The 21,246-nt window shown below is 41.1% G+C and overlaps 1 protein-coding gene across 1 annotated transcript in view; it reads left to right on the top strand.

Moving 5' to 3' along the window:
- The window catches only part of CACNA1C (calcium voltage-gated channel subunit alpha1 C), a 476,353-nt gene that overhangs the window by 385,849 nt on the left and 69,258 nt on the right, over positions 1-21,246 (top strand). Inside the window, exons 19-29 of the mRNA XM_030469435.1 lie at positions 1,106-1,238; positions 2,774-2,903; positions 6,817-6,876; positions 10,573-10,679; positions 12,152-12,239; positions 13,391-13,498; positions 14,191-14,243; positions 14,351-14,497; positions 15,345-15,546; positions 15,940-16,098; positions 18,791-18,901. Coding sequence (XP_030325295.1) covers positions 1,106-1,238; positions 2,774-2,903; positions 6,817-6,876; positions 10,573-10,679; positions 12,152-12,239; positions 13,391-13,498; positions 14,191-14,243; positions 14,351-14,497; positions 15,345-15,546; positions 15,940-16,098; positions 18,791-18,901 — 1,298 coding nt within the window. The remainder of the gene's footprint in view (positions 1-1,105; positions 1,239-2,773; positions 2,904-6,816; positions 6,877-10,572; positions 10,680-12,151; positions 12,240-13,390; positions 13,499-14,190; positions 14,244-14,350; positions 14,498-15,344; positions 15,547-15,939; positions 16,099-18,790; positions 18,902-21,246) is intronic.

Below are 21,246 nucleotides of genomic sequence, written 5' to 3' on the forward strand. Positions count from 1 at the left end.
GAAGATGAATCAGTTGCATCTAACCTGTCAGGCGCAGACTCCTTTGTTAAAATATTTTTCCTTGTCATGCTGATTAAGTGAGAGGATTGGGATTTTCAAAATAGCAAACTCCTATCATGTCATTTACAGTATCTGACTTAAGCAGATATAAGAACTCCTCAAAGGTGGAAGGCTGTGTGAAAGGGCCCACTTAGCCCCCATCTCACTATTCTTTTATCTTGAGTACCTGGATCTGCACAGTGCCTGGACACATGCTCCATAAGCATCAGGTTCAAGAGTCAACCTTGTTCCCACCTTTTCAGTCCTCCCCCAACTGAATTATAAATGGACACAATTTTAAGAATTTCTGACTGGTGTAAGTCAAAGTGCCCATGCTTCATGTTTGCTCTGGGGCATAAATGGGCTGATCCAGATACAATCCCAGATGTGGCAGTGACTCCATGGGGAGCTTTACAAAGAGGAGAAAAACAGATCTTGATAAACTGGAGGAATGGCCTGAAAGAAATAAGATGCACTTCAATAAGATGAGATCAAAGTGCCATTCTTAGGAATAGTCAGCAGCAGAAATGCAGAGGAGGGAGTGACAAGCTAGGCAGCTGTTCTGTGGTTAATAATCCGTGCCTTGTGCAAATCAAAAACTGATGGCAAATTAATGAAAAGAAGTGCACAGAAAGAACATTTAAACAGGAAGATTGTATTATAAGAGGTAATCCAGCTGTCTTCTGCAACAGTAAAACTACAACTGCAGATAAACTGGAGGAAAGTAGCAAGAATGATCAGGGTCTTGGGAGGGAACACAACACTTCAGGAAAGACTGTTGTTTTACTCTAGGAACCAGAAATTCTTGCAGAGGCATAATAAAGGTCCTCAGGTACATAAAAGCCTAGAAGAGGAAGGACTTCATTTATTTTCTGTGTCCATGGAAAATAAGCAAGTAGAAAATGGATTTAGACCACAGCAAGAAAGATTAGTGACAGTCATTAGAAAGGGTTGGGTTTTTTTTGCTCAAGGGACAGGGAGGCAACAAAGGAGACTGTTCTGAGGGTATTGTGGGTTTACCAGCATTAAGGGGAGTTGTATTAAAACACAAAAATGCTTCTTGCAGCTGAAGAAGATGAGGAAGAGCCTGAAATGCCTGTCGGTCCTCGGCCTCGCCCAATGTCTGAGCTGCACCTCAAGGAAAAGGCTGTGCCCATGCCTGATGCCAGTGCTTTTTTCATCTTCAGTCCTAACAACAGGTATTTAAGAGACTGCTTAGCTGGAACAAGGAGGCAGAGAGCAGGTACCCGTTTCACACTGTGCCCCTAAGGTCAAAAGGTTCAGAACTCCCTTCCAGTAGTTCATACCAAAGACTTACTTTGACCATTCTCTCCTTTAAAGGCTTTGACATGAAATCCTCCAGAAAGCACAACCATAGGGAGCCCTCAGCTAGTATTCAGTGGGATGTCATGGCACCTGCAAGGCTGGTTGAAGACAGAAATCATGAAAGCTTTGGAAATAAGGGACTTAGAGGCAAACCATTAATTGGAATTCCCCAACCTATTCAGGTCCAAATTGCAGACAAGCCATCATGCAATCAGTCAAGCATGAGATAGGAGCTTCCTGTCCTAATGGCTGCTAAAACCCACTCCCAGCAGGGAGTTTGTGTGCTTCTCTGCTCATTACCAAGTGTCAAGAACAAGCATACCAGATAAGGGAGGAGGGGGAGGATGAAAGTCCAGCGCTCTGAAGGGAGGCTGAGGAGCATAATTCTCTCAGACCCTTTCCTTGGTCTCCCACAATGAGGCTTCATGTCTCCACAGCTGTCTTTCCAACATGGATGTGTGAGTCCATTACTGCAGGAGGACTGAACTACTACACAGGGGAATATATCTTTCCAAGGGGGCAGAAATGAGCTCACTGCCCGGTGGTCTGTGCAGTACTATGGACCCCAACAACTCCCTCGGGGACTTGGCCTCCAAACACAACCCCAGAGTAAGGCAGGACCATAAAAGCAGAGCTCAGTTCAGATGCGGTCTTTCCACAGCAATACTCTTGCAAGTCCTCCTTGAATATATGCAACAGGGAGGGATTGATTACACTTGGGAGTTATGGGCTCTAATGCCAGCTTTGCCATCCACCCACTGCCACTTGTTGAAGAAGTAAATTAACGTCTGCTATCAACTGTAAAATTGCTATAATAGGGGCTTGGAGGCTTAACAGCCAAAAGTAAAGCTAAATATATTAATGAATTAACTCTAGAATTACACATAGGACTTTTACATCGTTTAACTCCTGGTATCCTGATACCAACAAATGGAAGGCATAATGGTCTGCAGTAAGCATGCTGCTGTTTGAACAGCCACTTTATTTGCTGGTTTCCCACTAAGTGCACCAAGCACTTTATATTAGGGTGATATTTAGCAGACAGCCTGCATAGCATGATATCTTCTCAGAAACCCTTAGTAAATGCCAGCCTGCTCTACATGCATTTGTCCATGTCTGAAGGCATTAGCAAGGCTGATCCCTCACTGCTCCTGCTCAGTGACACTCCAGCCTCAGCTCAGAAAGACAGTGGCCACCATTGCATGACATGGAAAGCTGAGTCTGCCCAGCACCCAGCAGGTCCAGCTTGCCTGGGCCCATCCATTTTCCCTGCTGCTGGGGTAGGGGGAAGCTGCTCTGCAGAACAATCCTCCAGGTCCAGTCCTGCTGCCAAGAGAGGAGGGGGGAATGTTTCCCAGGTCTTGCTGTTTTCTGAGAGGTAAGGTTGTGCCTCTCCTCTCTCTTGCAGGTTTCGTGTCCACTGCCATCGAATCGTTAACGATAACATTTTCACCAACCTGATCCTATTTTTCATCTTGCTCAGCAGCATCTCCTTGGCAGCCGAGGACCCTGTCCGACACCTCTCCTTTAGGAACCAAGTATGCTTCCCATCCTCCTTCCCTCTTTGTGTATTAAAAGTATGGTACCAGCAGATCATGAGTTGAAGCCAAGAAAGGCAGAAAAAAAACTGCATCAGAGGCTTTGGGAGTGACTGTCTTCCCTGATTTGTGCCTTTTGTAGGCTGTGTGTGAAATCATTCAGTTTTGCAGAGAGCGTGAGGCAGTGCAGAATTTGGCCTCCAGTTCATTTCAGAAGTGCGTGTAAGGGAAGGAAAGACAGGAGGCTGAAGCAAAATTATTGTTCCCTGCTATTAAGGCATTAGAAATAGCCTGTAGAAACACTGATTGGAATACAGATAATTCTAATTTGGGGGCATTTCCAGGTTCCCTTTAGAACATTTGCTCTCCTGCCGGGTGCTTCCTTTTGTACTGAAAAGCTAGGGCCTTGTTTTTACTTTGTTCACACTGGTGTAAACAAGGAGTAACATTCTTGAGTTTGATGCAGTCACTCTGTGGGAAATTGGTGTCATCAAAGTTAGAATCAGGTTATTTCAACACAAGATGAAAAGTTATCATTAAATTTGAGGTAATCCTCAGAAAATATGATGTGCTTCTCACCAGCCTGGGGAAAGGAGAGGAAGGCATTCCGCACAGAGATACATTCTCACCTTCTTTCCTAATTGTTTGTTTTTACCTTTTGAAATGTTCAGTGCTCCCAGTTTTGCTAGTAGTTGTTTCCATTATTCTGGAGTCACTGCAGAAATCAGAAGAATTGTCAGTCATATGTAAGGCTTCTGATCCTTGGTGTCTGCTGTGGCATTTTGGTGTCTTTAAGCTGGAAGAGCTTGGTAGGCTTTAAGAGTGGGACAACTTTTCTATTGGTTAATAACAAAACCTTAATTTAAGATTCAGTGTTCTACCTCCCTGAAGTTTGCTGGCCTGAGCATGCACTTAAACATGTATTTGTATGCAGAGACGGTGCTAAGGGAAGTTCATTCCTGAACTTATCTCAAAGCTGTTTTGCATTTTGTCCTGCAAGAGAGTACTAAATAATGCAGTCAAACCTAATCCACCAATGACCCAATCGTGAATGGCTAAGTGTGCTCACCATATAAGGATAAATATATGTCAGTATGTGTTAGCACTGCAGCAAGATGTCAACTGGCATACTGGCTTCTGACATGCCACCAAACTGCTGCAGTATCTGTAGTAGCAAGATTTAAATAAGGAATAAAAGTAGTAAAAGCTGGTTGTCCTGGATAAAAGAGCTGAAGGTTTGGGGCAAAGTGTTGTCTCATATATTTGAAGCCACTGATGTTTGCATGAAAATCTGTGTTTAATTTTTGCAGGTACAGATGGTAAATTGTATCACACAACAAGGGGACACTGGCAAGATTTTGGGTTGCAAATGTGATCTGCCTTTACACTTTGACAGTAGAATAGTAAGAGTGTGCCCACAGAGGCCTGGCAGGGAAAGAAAGCAAGCAAGCTGAATGCAAACCACCTCTACCTTCACTCTGGGACAACATTATTAGGCATTTACATGTGCACAACTAGTGCTGCCATTGACAAAAACTCTCCCAGAGCAGGAAGAAAGGAATGCAGAGAATCTCCTCCAGCAAGGGCTAGTGAAGAGACTTGGATGCTGCAGCTTCTGTTCTGGGTCGGGCTAGTGGCTGCATCTGTCCTGTGTCACGCTGGGCTGTGGCAGTAAGTTTTTGGAAGTGCCTCTCCATCTTATCAAACAGCCTTTAAAAGCCCAAGCAAGTCATAAAACTTGATGTGTTCACAATATTCTCCTGTTTGTAGCTTGGTAAGGTGCTTGTTCATTTTAATATATTCTAGAGTAAATTCATATTTAGATAATAATCATGCCTGCTGATAAATGGTCCTGCCTGCACAGGTGGATCATTGATCATTTTCATTAGGCATGATTTCATCTATAAGGGATATTTTACTAGCTCTAGATTTGGGGGCAGATTCACTAGTATTCTCTATCTGCTTTGTGGTACTCTGGTGATGTAAAGCAGATGCAGGTACAGCTTAATCATCCATTTTAATTAAGTTTATGGATGCTTTCTGTTGATGGAGTCATGCAATGCAACCCAAGTGTACCCATGAATCTGGCCCATTGATTGTAAAATTATTCCATTGATATAATAGCCAAATATCAGGACCTACAAGGCAGCAAGGCTAGGGGACATTTCCAGTTATAATGTGAGTAAATTGATATAGGATGCAATTGAGATTTGTCCATCCTTGAAACGGCCCTTTTTAAATTCTCTTAGTTGCAAAAATCAATAGAGCCCAAGACAGCCTTGAAGTAAGAATGACTTGGGGTCAAAAATTGAGCACTGGCTGGAAGAATTTTAAACTACACAGTAGCAATAGGTGATACATTTTTCATTTGACATTCAGGGTCTTCAAATTAGTCCAGATTTGGATCATGCTTAAATAATGCATTCTAAAATAACCCCTTATTTTGCAGTAGCTCCTCCACTGCCCTTGGCATACCAAGCCCTTAAGAATCTAGCCAGCTGTAAGTCTGAGTTATGCTATGTCATTTTGATACAATAACCACCTGTGGGATGAGGGAAGGTGGTTTACTGCTGTATGTTCATCAGTGTTTTACCAGTAAAGGTTTAAATTTCAGAAATTATCAGTTTTCTACAGATCCCAAATATTGGCCTTTCTAGTTTGGAATTTGGTTGAGATAAAACAGCAGTAATCCAAGGACAGAATACTTTTGATTTTCACAATTTCCACTGTAGATAGCACTAAAATTTTGCATGGGTGTGTAGTGAGAGGGCAAGGGGCAATGGTGTAAAACCCAAAGAGGGAAAATTTAGGCTAGACATGAAGACAAAAAATCTTTCCTGTAAAGGTGGTGAGATGCTGGAAGATGTTGCCCAGGGAAGTTGTGGATGCCCCTTCCTTGGAGTGTTCAAGGCCAGGTAGGATGGGGCCTTGAGCAACCTGATCTCTAGTGGTAGGTGTGGCTGGAATTAGGTGATCTTTAAGGTCCCTTCCAACTCTAGCCATTCTATGATTCTAAGACATAAATTGAAAACAAATATAGTTCAATATTGGTCCCATTAGTCAATTAGAAAGTTCCCATTTGCTTTTGTAGGATACCAATTCACCAGTGAAAGACACTTCTGTCCTTGATGCTGCTACTTTGAAAATCACTTAACACTTCCAGACTTACTGTTGCCTTCTGTGACAATGCAGGATCACTTTTTTGTGGTCTGCTATGCATGCCAACAGCATTTCCACCAGTGGGTATGAATTCATGGGAATGATAAATGTTTCAAATTGCCTTGTATCTAGGATGCCAATAGAAAGATGCAAGATCTAAGTTAGGCACCTTTAGTACACAACCAAATTTTGTTTGCAATACAAGAGCTGGGATTCTGTTCAATTGGCAGAGTCTTTGTTATTTTGTATCCTAATCCAGGGCAAATCAGGATAGAGGAAAAAAAAATAGCTAGAGTGTGAATTTGCAGTTTGCTTTTCTTCTTTTGTGAGAGGCACGGAACAAGCCTGAATGGAAGTTAATAAGAAGAGATGTCATGTTTTCCACTGAGAGACCAGTCATCCTTGTATTCTTAGTTTGGAAGACTACTGGGGAAAATCCTTGAATTATCTGTTCTTTATTGTATTTTTTTAAGGGAGAAAAAAAGAAACCTCTACGAAACCTAAAATGTTATTTTGCCTCTGGAGCTCTCATGGGATTGTAACTCAAAAAAAATTTCATGTAATGTGCTTCTTGTCCTCTGTGCCAGGACCTTCACTGCATTCAACAGGATGTCATTACAAAACCATTTCCCATATATTCCTCCCTGATCCCTCGTTAAAAGGCATATGCATTTGATTTTGAACTGTGATTTCCCATGCAAGTGATCAGTCACTGATCTACCCTCCCTGCTCCTATTCCCTTTTGTTTTTACAGATTCTCTATTATTTTGATATAGTTTTTACTGTAATTTTCACCATTGAAATTGCTCTGAAGGTAAAGTGCCCATCTTCATTACCATTACTTGTTCACAAGCTTAATAGTTTTCTGCCACTATCTGTTGCTAACACACTCGCCTGTTTGTTCCTGGGTCACGCTCAGTACCACTAACCCAATTGTGCTTATTTTTCAGATCCTAGGCAATGCAGACTATGTCTTCACTAGTATCTTTACATTAGAAATTATTCTTAAGGTAACCAATCTGAGCAATACACTCAGTTTCTCCTTTATTTCTTTATTCCTTTCTTTCTTCCTTTCTTACTTCCTTTATTTATTTCTTTCTTTCACTCTATTTTTCTTGTTTTTGTTTTGCTTTGTTGAGGTTTTTTTAACCCTGTTACTATCTCTACACAAATTATTATTTATCTTTTGATTTTATTGTTTTGGTAGTTGCTTTAAAAGCCTTCTGTGAAATTTTGATATTCAAACTTGTAATTCAGGGCCTACATCTAAACAATGGTCTTTAGGGGAATTGCAATGAAAGGATGATCCTGTTGGTAAAAACCAGAGGGCACCAAGAAAAAGGCCATCACTCCATAAGTTTCTTTCTCTACACTTGCCAGTCTTTCCAAAACACAATTTGTTTGCTGTGCAAGGAACTCTGAGCACACACACGCCTCCTCTTACACATGCTCTAACCCAAAGAGAAAATCTCCATTCTGCACAAGTCATGAGGCTGGGCCGGAGGGCAGCCAATGACTTCTATGAGATTACAGAGTTCACAGTCAAGTATTAGACAGGGAGCATAGTGCAGAATCTCAGTTTTTAGGTGTGGAGAGGTAACTGAGAGTACAAATCACTGAAACATCAAGCCGTGAACAAAAATTGCTGCATCACCTGTTTGAAACCTGGCTTCCTGTTTCCCGGGAACATACTCAGTACTATGGGAAATGGGCAGGAGAATGGTTTAGCTTGGAAGAAAATAAAAATAGGCAGCCTTGTTCTTAACTCTAATTTTCCCAAATTGGTAGGCTAATAATTTAAATAACAGTAATTGAGCAAAGTTCTGGCTTTCTAAATGCTAGGTTCTCTTGGCAGCTTGTTTTTTTTTCTCAGCAAGCTAGAGCTAGTTCAAGTGCTGGTAGTCAGTACCTTAGAGTTTCTCAGATCTTCCAGCTCAGGACCCTAATAACAGTATCCATATTGGAGGCTGGCAAGCAGGGTGACCCCTGCATATTTTTGTGGAGAGATGTCCTTTTTGATATGACAGAAAATCACCAAATCCTTAACATTATTCAAAGAGGTGTATATGTTATGCTTATGTGAATCTGTATTTGCACAGTAAATCTGAATGTGTACATACCAAACAGCTGATCAGTAAGGCCTGTTAAAAAAGGAAAGCATCTCAAGAACAATATTTAGAAATAAAGCTATAGTTCAAGGCACTTTTTTGAATTTAGAATTGCTAATTCTGCTCACACTGAAGCAAACACTAATACTCCTCATGGCTCCAGTGGAGGAAGCAGAACTTAACACAAACCATTGGCATATTGCTCTGTTTTCAGCAGAGGAGAGTGCTGCATAGCACCTGAGCCTTCCCAATGTTCTCCTGTTAGCTTCAGTGGATTTATGTCAACACCCCAGGGTATTCTCTGGGTTTATGTGGGAGAAGAGTGCAAGGACTACAATGGTTCTAAAAATTCTTCTGTTCTTATCCTGTCAGTTCCTCCAACTCAGGTTGCTTTGTTTCTCAGAATATATTTCTCTGCTGCCTTGCATTGAGCACAATGTTTTGCACAGCAGCAAAGTTAGTGAAAATGGTAAGAAACAAAAGCATAAATGGCTATAGGATGTTCAAGGCAGTAGAGAAATAAATTCCATCTGCCCTCGTGTGGCTGATGACATCTGCAATCATCACACTGCCACCGCAGGATCTGGTGAATGTTAGCAAGGTGGCCACCAGGTTTGTTTTTAACTAGCATCCTAAATGCATCTTCAGTGCCCCCGATGGGAAGCAGAAATAGGTTATACACTCTTTAAGAGTTTCTTCTGAGATTACAAATTTCTTAACAGGCTTGAGAGAACCACAGTTTGTATAGAACTTAAACTCAGCAGAGCTTCCCCTCCTGATTTCAATGGTGTCTCCTTTCTTTAAAGATTGCCATACAAAATCTAACCAGTAAAGCACAACTTTACCACCTTTGTTATGGCAAGAATCCCTCCTTCCCCTCCCCCCCCCCCAACTGAATGTGTCCATAAGTATAAATTCTAAGCCAAGACCAGAGTTTATACTTTCTCCCCTTCTAAGTTCTGTCTGACTGATTTATAGACAGTTCCCTGATGTCATGTTTGATGAAAAAAAGTAATCTGACATATCATATGCCCTTTCACCCTACTCTGAATAAAGTTGTCACAGGTAGGCCGTTCTGAAAACTACTCACAGAGATGCCATTCTGAGCTATTAGGTGGAGCCAGAAAATTCCAATGTGAATTTCTAGTTTCCATTTCTCAGCTGGGAGTCTGGTTAGAGCTCATCATTAAAGAACAGTCTCACACTATCTGCTTCAAGTTACTTTAGATATCTAACTTAGATGAGATCCAGAGGACCAAATTTAGAAGTCTATGTTCCTAACCCAGGTAATGAAGGGAGGTTAGTAGTTGTAGGGTTGGGGTTTCTTCAAAGCATCTATACTAGACTGCCCACCGAGCCTAAGGTAGGTGCTACAAATATCCCAATCACCTCACCCTCTTTAACCATTCCAGACCCATTTAGTCTTCATTTTACAACTGAGCTCAATCTAAAATTCAAATTCTGAGCTAAGATGTGTTTAGGTCTGACATTGTGACTGATGCCCATTTCTGTTTACACTGTCACTTGTTGCAGTTCTGGAGCTGTGACATCCTCCCCAGTACCAGCCAGTATTCAGTACCCCTTCATACCCAGAAGGGCCAGACAGACCCTAGTGAAATAAGTAAAATCTTTCCCTTCCTATACTGGGTGATGTATATAATTATTACTCCCACAAAGAGACCACTCTGTCTGGAGGAATCTTACCTGGGGCTTTATGAGGAAAAATAAGAGGAAAATGCAACTTGTTCTAGAACAAAAATGGAGGAAGCTGGGTAGGAGTAGGAAAAGAGATACAGGATTGAGCTGAACAGGAGGGACAAACTGAAGAGAGCAGGGATTCCTCTTGTTATTTCAGGTCAGGTCTAAACCACCAAGTCCTGAAGGGATTCTGTTTTTTCTCCATGGAGTGAAGAGAACTCAGCTCTCAACTGCTGCTGGTATAAGCACTGAAAAACATGACAGAAGAGTCCTTTTTATTTTCTTTTTTTTTAATTCAATTTAGCTAAAAAGTCCTTTATATAATAGTATCATGCTCACAAGTGTCCCCTGCCATTTTCAGAAAAAGGGTAAAGTATTTAAATGCAAGGAGTAGTTTTAGCAAGCAGTCACTGCTCCTTTGCTGATTCTGAACATTATATACTCTGTGCACTTAAAGTGCATATTTTGCTCAAACCTACTATTGGCTTTCCCTAGTTAGGCCTTTCACAGTTATCTTACTGTCCTCTTCATTCTCTTTTCTTTCAATGGGGACTCCACTTTCGGGGCCTGGGGGTAAATTGCCTGCTGTGTTAGAAATACTGCCCTTCCCCAGTTATATACTCTGAGCACAACCAGTTGGCTTTGGTTTCTGAACAGATGCTAATGGCAAAGTGTGTTTGTTGTCTTCATGTGCCTTCCTGCAGATGACAGCATACGGGGCTTTCCTCCATAAGGGCTCCTTCTGCAGAAACTATTTCAACATCTTAGACCTTCTGGTGGTCAGCGTTTCTCTCATCTCTTTTGGCATCCAGTGAGTGAACTAATTTCAAATGGGCTATTTCGGGATGGATTTTAGGGCTGGGTTGGGAGGGGATACCTTAGTCTCATTGTCTTATCTGGGTAAGATTTTTCTCAGGATCCTGGAGATATTTTTCTCAGATGATTCAAGATCATTAAAATTCATACTCGTAAGGGAAGGTAGTCATTACCAAATGCAACACTAGTGACCTGTGGGGGAAATCTTCCAGAAGGAGCAAATGAGAACAAGAAATGGTCCATAGGGAATCATGATGTTTAGCTCTGATATACTATATAAGCTCAAAACAGTAAAGTGGCTCACTTTTCTCCCCTGGAGTTCTCATCACCTCTTTGGAAAGTAGGGTGATAATACTTTGCTACTTCCTAAGATGTTGTGGTTATTGTTCAACAGAAAACTATTAATTACTTGAAGAAATGCATGAGAATCTGCAGAGTACTGATGGCAGTGAAAGTTGATCCTTCTGTCATGGCACATCAGCCAACGCTGATCTGCTAAGTTTACTGATTTACTTGACTGTGGAACTCTATTTATCAGATGGGGAGTTTCCTAAGTAGTAGTTTCACATCTGGTAAGAAATTAGCTTCTAATGGTAACCACTTCAAGTCAGCAGCTCATGTATGTTATGTTCCAGAACTAAGTCAAGCCAAAGGATTTGCCAGGTCCATTGAGCTTTCAGTCAAGGTGTTAAGAATGTCACAGCACTCATTTTGATGTATTGTTTCTTTCTTGCAGACCTAACTAGACTGTTTGTATGTTAGGAAAAAAAACCTGTCCCCAAAATCTGTAGGAAGGCCTGGTATCTTTCAGCATGGAGAAGATTTTCAGCCAGGGTTTTAGTCTTAGAAGATGCAGAGAGCTTTGTTGTAGTAGATAGATACGTTCAATATTTAAAATTATGTGTGTAAGTCATCCTAATAAACTCAGTGATAGTTCACATATCCTTAAACTTATGTATACATTTAATTGATTTGTGAGATCAGAGGCCAAACACACTGCAGGATCGAACACCAGGTGGACAGTATACCTGTAACATAGGAGTCATCTGAAGTTTCCACTCTTCCATGGATTTATCAGTGGAGTGTTTCTTTGAGCCTTACCTGAAAATGTCTCGTGATGACTTGGGACAATTCCCTTTAGATATCTACAGAGTATTTGGCAGATTTCTCTGCTTAAGTAAATACCCTACCCATGTTCCATTTCCTTCATTGATACAGCAGAGCTGGTGAAAGCCAGGAGAATTTATACTGAGTATGCCCAGAGAAGGAAGCAAGACCTATCAAGATAACATCAGAGAGCAGTGTCCTTACCTCTGAAGTGCTGTATCAAAGAATTAACTCTAAGTGTCCTAGACAGTCTAAGGTTATGTAGAATTCCAAACAAGAAAGAGTGGGTGAAATCCATCTGCATTTGGAGCACAATCCTATATTGCTGGATCTCTCAAATCTTCCAATTCTTTCTTTTAGGTCCAGTGCCATCAATGTGGTGAAGATCCTGCGTGTTCTTCGAGTTCTTAGACCACTGAGGGCCATCAACAGAGCTAAAGGACTAAAGGTTAGGAGAGTTCAAATGAATTCTCTAAACTACAAATTCAAGTTATTTCGAGCTAGAAGAACTTTTGCAATGGTTCAAGTAGTGTTTCAGCAGAATAATTGAACAGTTGAGGTTTGGAGGGACCTCTGTAGCTTGTCTTGTCCAATAACTCTTGGTGACAGGGCCACCAAGAGCAGGTTGCCCAGGAGCATGCCCAGATGGCTTTTGAATATCTCCAAGATGGAAGACACCACAACTTCTCTGGACAAGCTGTTCCAGTGCTCAGTCACCCACACAGTAAAATAGTGTTTACCAATGTTCAAATTAACCTTCTGTATTTCAGTTTGTGCCCATTGCCTCTTGTCCTGTCAGTGGGCACCACTGAAAAGAGCCTGGCTTTGTCTTCTTTGCACCCTCCCTTCAGGTATTTATATACATTGACAAGATTCCCTTGAATCTTCTCTAGACTAAGCAGTCCCATTTTTCTCAGCCTTTCCTCATGGGATGGATGCTCCAGTCCTTTAATCATCTTTTTGGCCCTTTGCTGAACTCCCTCTAGTGCATCCATAGCTCTCTTGTATTGAGGAGCCCAGAATTGGACCCAGTATTCTAGGTGTGACCTCACTAGTGCTGGGTAGAGGGAAAGAATTACCTCACAACCTGCTGTATTTCGCATAGTGCAGCCCAAGAACAGCATTTGCTGCCTATTCAGCAGGAGCTCATGTTCAGCTTAGATGTCTACCAGGATCCTTGAGTCTTTTTCTGCCAAGATGCTTTCCAGCTGGGTGGGCCAGCGTTACCACTAAGTTAAACTATGTAGTTTTCTAGAGTGATAACTGTGTTCACATAGCCTTTCTGTATACCATAAACTCCTTCCTGTCTACTGGGGGGTGTAAGTGCTGTTTCAGAGAAGTGCTGTTCCAGTGAAGTGTGTTTCAGTGAAGTTTCAGAGAGCTGAGCTCTCGTATTTTCCTATCCCTTTCTGCCTGCTGCTAAGACTATGTGAGGAACATAACAAGATTGTGGTCTTTCACCTTTTCTGAGACATTACTTAATGGGCAATAGTTAAATGAAATTCTTTTAATTGAACTTTTAGTCTTGGGCTTCTCCTTTAGCCAGAGCAGCTCAAAGCAATCCTGGAAGTTATTTTTATTCCTATCTTTCATTTGCAGCATGTGGTCCAGTGTGTGTTTGTCGCCATCCGAACCATTGGAAACATTGTGATTGTCACCACTTTGCTGCAGTTCATGTTTGCCTGCATTGGAGTTCAGTTGTTTAAGGTAAAACCATAGGGCTCATTCATTCATCCTTTAAACTGAGCTGTATTCAGAAGGGGGAAGAAAAATAGCATAAAATAGCCTGAGAAAGGGGAGATGGAGTCTTCTGTGTGAAAGCCAAAACATTGTTACCAGTGTTACCTGCACTTCTGCTACCAGAAGTTCACCAAAATTGGACAAGGCATATTTAGAACTCCCACCCTTCACCTGTAATTGCAAGAAGTCATCAGTAACATCAGTAGCTGCCTTCTTGCCTGAATAGGTTGTGGCATGACTGAGTGCCAAGAAAGCAAAGGGGGTATTTTTAAAGGACTGGTACTCTCAGGCTGCCTACCCCTCACTTTGTAGAAGAAAAGGCATGCCAGAGACTCATGAGAGGTTATTTATTCACTTCTTTATGTCTGATATTATTTCTTTGCCCTTCATCACCCTTTTGGCAGATCGTGTTCTGCAGCACTCAGTGGTAAATAGACCTCAGGATATAGACGTTGAAGTCCTGTACAAGCAGATGAAAGCCTGTGCTCTGAAATACCCAGATACAGGCAACTCCAGTCCAGTTTGCTCACATCTACCCGCATGTAAACACATGGATAATTAGTTAAGCAAGTAGCAAATGCAGTCCCTTTGCTACATGTTGTGTCCCAACCCTTGCACTGTCAGGAAGGAAGTTTCATTCCTCTTTCTTCCTTTTCAAGGGCAAGCTGTACAGCTGCACTGATAGCTCCAAACAGACAGAAGCAGAATGCAGGTGAGTTTATGCTTTCCCAGTTAGCTCCCTTCACTGGCCACCCACTCTCAGGGCGTTGTACTGGGAAGCACAGTTCTGCCATGTTCTCTCTCTGCCTTCATCCACAGAGGGTACTACATTACCTACAAGGATGGTGAGGTCAATCAGCCAATGATACAGCCCCGGAGCTGGGAGAACAGCAAGTTTGATTTCGACAACGTCTTGACTGCCATGATGGCCCTTTTCACTGTCTCAACCTTTGAGGGCTGGCCAGAGTGAGTGCTTTTTGGGCCAGTGCAACAGTAGTAATATCCTCATTCATTTCAAAAGAGAAAGTTCAAATGCAGAGCATAGCCCTTCACACTCTAAGTAAATAAGTCTAAAGTATTATATGTAGCAATAGTAGCAGTAGTCATCATACTATTATGTGTTTTGTAAATTTCTTTGGGCCTGCAGCAATTGCAGTGCATAGTTCTTAAAAAATTATTGTCAGTGGTAGAAGCTATAGCAATATTTGTTGCAAATATTATTTAAATAAATGGATATAAAATGCCTGTCAGGCACTTAACAGTATTGCTAGGTAGGTGTTGCAAGTTTCCTGATGGAGCCAGCAGGGCAATATGAAACACAGCAGTGCTATCTCTGCAGTATGGACATGGGATGTCTGGCTGTGCTGTCTGTGCCACAGGGGTGAAGGGCTTTCACAACTCCACTCTGTCAGAGTGACATGGGTATGCAGAGTATCAGAGGACTGAACCTGTGTCAGTAGGTGATGCTAACAGCAATGTTAACAAATGTTAGTAATGCTGAGATCCTCTTTTCTCACAAAACTTTCCTTCCAACAACACAACTTCTGCTAACTGAAGGGCATGCATTTATTTTAAATTGTAATTTTTCAACAGCAAAACCTCCTGAACATGTTCAAACGTGTAAAGTTACCAAGAGCTTTGTCTTCTCTTTTGGAAGAGTTTATGCTCTAAACAGTGCAAGCCTGTGCATCTCTGAGTGTTGCAATTTTGATAAAAGTAGAACAAAATCACAAAGTTAAACTTTATAGCATCACCTCTAAGGCTTCAAGGCAGTTGCAAATTTTCTCTGCATTTGGCTCCTGTTTGCTTTCAGGTTGCTGTATAGGTCCATTGATTCCCACATGGAGGATGTGGGACCCATTTATAATCACAGGGTTGAGATCTCCATCTTCTTTATTATCTACATCATCATCATTGCTTTCTTCATGATGAACATCTTCGTTGGTTTCGTCATCGTCACATTTCAGGAGCAAGGAGAACAAGAGTACAAGAACTGCGAGCTGGACAAAAACCAGGTATTTTACAACAACTTGTTGCCATTAAACACAGAACATACATGAAAAGTAAGCATTTTAGAGAGAAACAAATAAAATGAGGAACATGTGGAGATTGCCAAGATAAAACACTAAGCTGTCTTCACTGCCACCTTTCAGGAGTCAGGTGAAAAATCTTGCTGTAAGATTTGCTCAAGGGACATTTACTTAAAAATTTGTGCTGTACCATTTGGATCACTGAGATTAGATGAGCATGCCAGCATTGTCTGGCCAAAATAAATGCACAGGGAACCCTTCCACAAGCAGAATATACACATTCAGATGAGGACCTAAAATAAAATTTTCCAAGCATTTTCATTTCAGTAAAAAACTTGAATGGTTTTGATTTTTAAATCTTCCCTGCCTCTTTCACAGCGCCAGTGTGTAGAATATGCCCTGAAGGCCCGGCCCCTGCGGAGATACATTCCTAAAAACCAGTACCAGTACAAAGTTTGGTATGTGGTCAACTCTACCTATTTTGAATACCTGATGTTCGTTCTGATCCTGCTGAATACCATCTGCCTGGCCATGCAAGTAAGTATGAAAGCAGAAAACCTTGCAGGTTTTCTGTCATTAGACTTTGTTGAGGAATATGTAGAAATGGCTGAGATTGAGACCTATTTTCATATTCAGACCATGTATTGAGAGAGGGGGCAGGGACATGATAAAAAACATTGTACCATGTTCACTTCTGATGACATTTAGTTAAAATGAGGCCTCTTCCTCTCTTCCTTTTCCTGCTAGTATCTGACACTTCCAATAATTCTTTTTGTAACTCCTTAAAAACAGAGAACAGGGAAAAAACCAAAACATATACCTCGCTAATCAATTCAGTGACCATTATAAGCAGTGACTTCTCAGTTCTGACTTATCTTCTCTGAAATGCAGGAATAAGCCTGGAAATGCTACTCATCTTAGATCTAAGAACCATAGAAACTGTCTAGAAAGAACCTGTAGATGCCATAATGTCTTTCCCGTCACCTAAAGGTCAGAGCAGCTCTTCCTAAAGCATTTTCTGAGCTTGCTTCACTAATGATCCTGCTGATTGCCTTACTATCCATTGTACTGTGCATTCAGTCCCTTACCATGTCAAGTTTTTCCAGATATCTAAATACACCAAACAAATATTGGCAGCTGGATCTACAAAAATAGCAGATGTAGTGGATGTGCATGTGGAACAACATTAAAGACGAAGGAGTAAAAATATGTATTAAGTAGAGAGTTTACAAAAAAGAAGTCTTAGGTTCCCCTCAGTCAGGAAATAGGCCCTCATAGACATGAATTGTTATGTACATTTCCCCAAGCCTGTACTTTCCTGCTTTGTTCCTTCCTGTCTGTGTCTGCCCAAGCCATCCCACACCTCCCTCTCATTCCCACACCCCACCTGCTAAGCCAGCCTCCTCACTCTCAGTTTTCTTGGCCACTTGAGCCATGCTCTGTCTGCTTAAGGGCTAATCTGCCCATCACTCTTTTCCCTGAAATCCGTCTTTCCTCCTCACACAGTCAGTCTCAGAACTTCCTCTCCTGGTCTCTGGTCCAGTCCAGATCCCCACTGACCAACCAATCTTCCTCAGTACACCAACTCCTAATTGCAGTTATCCCTATATGGACCTCCTTTATATTCTCTCTATACCTTTCCCATTTGATCATCCTCTGATCTCTCCATGCACTCATACACCTTCCCTTTAGCCCTTGGCATCCCACCACTAAATTTTTCACTGAACAGTCCCAGTCTGCCCCACTTCCAACCTTCCCTCAAATCTAGCCCCAGTGTCCTATCACTCACTAACAGCTGAAGTCTACATTCACAGGCAGTTATCACCTTGTTTGTTCTCACTGCCTCCTGTCCAATTTCACCAGATTTCTTGAACCCCAACCCCTAACTTGTCTTCCTCTGGTCGAGCTCCTTCCCATCCCCATTGAAAATGCTTCTTCTACTGTCTTGCCTAAGGTATCAGCAAAGGAGGGAGGGAATATGAGCTTTGCTCTCAGCTTCAGTACCTACTGCCCTGCTGTCATGAAGCAATAGAGAAGGACTGCTGTGTTTACTCTTTGAAAGCTTTGAAACACACTCAGTGGCCATGGTACAAGCCCAGGGCAGGTAGAGCTAGAAGGTGTAAGATGTTTGTGAGCCCCCGGGCAGCACAGCATCTCTGGAAATTAGAGTAAGCTTTTGTCCAGCTTGAGAAAAGTACAGTTTCAGTTTTTCAAAGTACTGGGGTCAGATTTCATCAAACAATATGAGAGACAGCAAATGCAAAAGCCATGTTGCAGTAAAATTCCAAGTTTTTAAGAAGAGTCTTGCAGATACTAGAGTCCTTCAAGGAAAATTTTGCAAGGTTTTTGAAAACACCTCAACAAAATATTTTTCTCTGGCCTGGCTTTCCACTGCAGCTTAATTGTTTTAATTGAAATTCCTTTAAATAAATCTTCCTGATCCAATGCAGAATATTAAGATTGATCCCAGTTTGTTAAAGTTTATCAAAGTTAAGCAACAACAAATGGGGTCTTATGACATGAACCAGAAGATTACCTTAGATTAAGGCAGTGCAACCAGTCTCAAGTATAATGATCTGGAAGTAGGGATATGAAAAGTGAGATGGCAATATTCGTAGAAGACACGATTTCAATTAATCAATAGAAGACAGAGAGTAACTTCATAAGATCTTAATAAAGTTAAGTGAATAAGCAGCATGTTTGCAAATTTAATTCAGAGTTGACAAATACAAGATAATGTATATTGGAAAGATATGATTTGAGCTGCTGATGTACTTTGTAATATTTTGAATTAGGTGTAATTTCTTGGGGAATGGCTTGGTATCATTATGAACAGTTCAGTGAATCCCCTGTTCACTGTGCAGCGGTAATCCAAGTGTTATGGATGGGTGAGATAAGAAACACAATTGGAAACTGCCTTGTACCATTATGCATATTTATAATAAGCCCTCACCCAGAATGATAAGTCTGATTTTGGTTACCCTTACTCAAAGCGGTGCTTTTAAAAAGATAGGAGATCCAAAGGCAGATGGCACAAATGGCTAGAGGTATGGAGATGCTTATGTGTGAAGCAAGATGGGAATTCTAAATTGAAAAAAAAAAAAATATTGAGCATGGTGTAGTTTACTGTAGAGGACCTTATCTGAAAGGGAAATTAGCAGGGCCCTGTGGATTCCTAACTAGTTGACGTGTTGGTTCCTGATGCTGCTGCCATGACACTATTTTTCAGCACTACGGTCAGAGCTGCATGTTCAAGGAAGCCATGAACATCCTCAACATGCTCTTCACTGGGCTCTTTACTGTTGAGATGGTCCTGAAGTTAATCGCCTTCAAACCCAAGGTAGGTGCTGTAGGCATAGAGTTTCCTGGCCTCTGTGTGTGTGTGCGTGTGTGCGGGGCAGCTGTGAGGAGAAGGAGGAGGTGAAACTTTCTGATCTATTACCCCACCATTAACTGAGCTGGACAGTTGCTCTCTGGATTGGAGTCTCATACATATGTAACAATTTTTTCTCTGGAGAGTAGACACACTATGAAAAAAAAATATCAAAGAAGCAACACCTTTTCATAGAAAAGTTTCCTAGTTCTCTGTTTTCACTGTTATGATAGTGACACTATGTTAACACTATGATGTTTTCCATTCTGAATGCTCACTCTGACTTTACTTAAATTAATTATAAATAGCATCCATGATTAGTCTCCTGGCCCAAGTGAAGTTAAGCAAGTGTGACTCATTTTGAGTTATGAGCTTTGGAAAAAGATGTTTCTTCAGGGAGGCCTACATCTCAATGGTAGTTTGTATTACTTTAGTTTTGAATTTAAGACTTCTCTGACAATATTCAGTACTCCAGCAGGTCCTGTCTAAGTGTTGTCCTGTCCATCAGGCTGTGGCATTTTGCTAGTATAGCTGCAACATGCAGTACAATTATAAACTACAAGATCTTCCAACTAAGCTGGCACATTTGATGCAGGACAAGGGCAAAGATTTTGACCTCACATAATTTAAGGTTACATAAAGCTTTCTTCCTTGGGATTTAAATTCAGGAATGGAATCCTGATACTTAAACACAGGTACCTCTTGCCACTCCATATCTTCAATAATACCTTGATACATGAGGTTGTACTTTGAAGAATACCTTGATACAATGGGGTAAGCAAATACTGTCAGAAGCATCAGTTATGACATTGGTAAAGATGAGAACAATCATGTCTGACAGTAGTGTTTGTCCTTCATGTTAAACGTTTAGGGGACCGGTGAAGTTGAGCTCCTCCCAGCTCAAACCTAACACTTTCCTCATCCTCAGCTCAGAAACTTTGCTCTACTGAGTTTGATCTTACTTTTTCATGTGTTAACTTTAAATCCATAAAGTCTCTATGTTCTTCTTTGACACTTGCTAGGACTTCTTCCTGGGAGAGTAACAATTTTAGGATCATCTTGTGCTGTTTGAGTAAAGGACTGATTTTTTTCTTTTTTTTTTTTAACTTTTTTTGTGTTTGAGATTCCAGTCACTGTCTTGGGAAATTTCAAGGTATCATCATCTCTTTCAAAAGGGATTGTAATTTCATTTTTGACTTTTGAGATTTTGCCATGCCTATTAGCAAGTAAGTCTTCTGGCATATTATCTGCACATAATATAGCAAGAAATGTATCTCACAGGCTTTGAAATGTTCTTCTGATTTTATGGTTCTGCTTTACAGGAGATTGTTAACTTTGAGACAGATGATGTTCTCAGAAGTTGTTTTGAGCATGTAGGGGAAAAGTTAAATCAGTTCAAATATTGAGCTCTCAGGGAAAGCATTAGCTGACATGGTTGCCTCCAGCAGTAATGAACTGGACTTTATGATTCTGGGGGTCCTTTCTTTTTCCTATGTCTTATTTTCCTGTGTTCAATTTCAAGTTTTGCTGTGCAACAAAACAAAATCAACTGTAGGTAAACTTTTATCCTCTGGGCAGAAAACACTGGAACAGATTGCCTAAAGAACTTGTAGAATCTCCATAAATTGACATTTCAAGATAAAGTTAGTGGAAACTTCCATTAGGAACAGTTTAGGAATGTATCCCCCCTGCCTTTGAACAGGGGAATGGTGAAGACCATCTCATGAGATCTCCCTTGGACCAGTTTTCAATGATTCTGTAATTAACAAAGTAAATCTCCAGCTACTACACTATAGTAAAAGAAGATTTTATTATGACCAGAACAGCAGAGTATTAATAAAGTCTTCTCAATTAAGGATCAGACAACAACCTCAAGGGTGGTCCTGCCCATCCTGAAAGAACAGCAACCAAAAAGAATAAATCTGTTTCAAGTCTTGGTCTGTCCTGTATGCCAAAAATAGTATGAACTTTAAAACTGCTATTTTGGTCTAATACCTTCAGGAGAATAAGCAATGTTCTTAAAAATGGAACCACAGGACATACAGGGAAGAAAAGCAGGAACAAACATGTGAAAACTGCATCTAAAGTAAAGCAAAAAAAAAAAAAAACAACTTGCTTCCAGCAGCATCTTCATGCTGTATTATGTTGAGTACCAGCCCAGTGACTCAAGTCTGGGAGCACCAAAATTCCTTGCATAACTTGCCATTGTCTGTTCAGTACAAGGTTCTGGCCTTCATTCCTTGCTCCTTATAGACTCAAGCTGGTCTTCAAAGAAAGAAACCTCCTCTCTCAGATTACTCTGGAATGGTATG

The sequence above is a fragment of the Calypte anna genome, chromosome 1 (assembly GCF_003957555.1).
Source record: "Calypte anna isolate BGI_N300 chromosome 1, bCalAnn1_v1.p, whole genome shotgun sequence".
Lineage (NCBI taxonomy): Eukaryota > Metazoa > Chordata > Aves > Apodiformes > Trochilidae > Calypte > Calypte anna.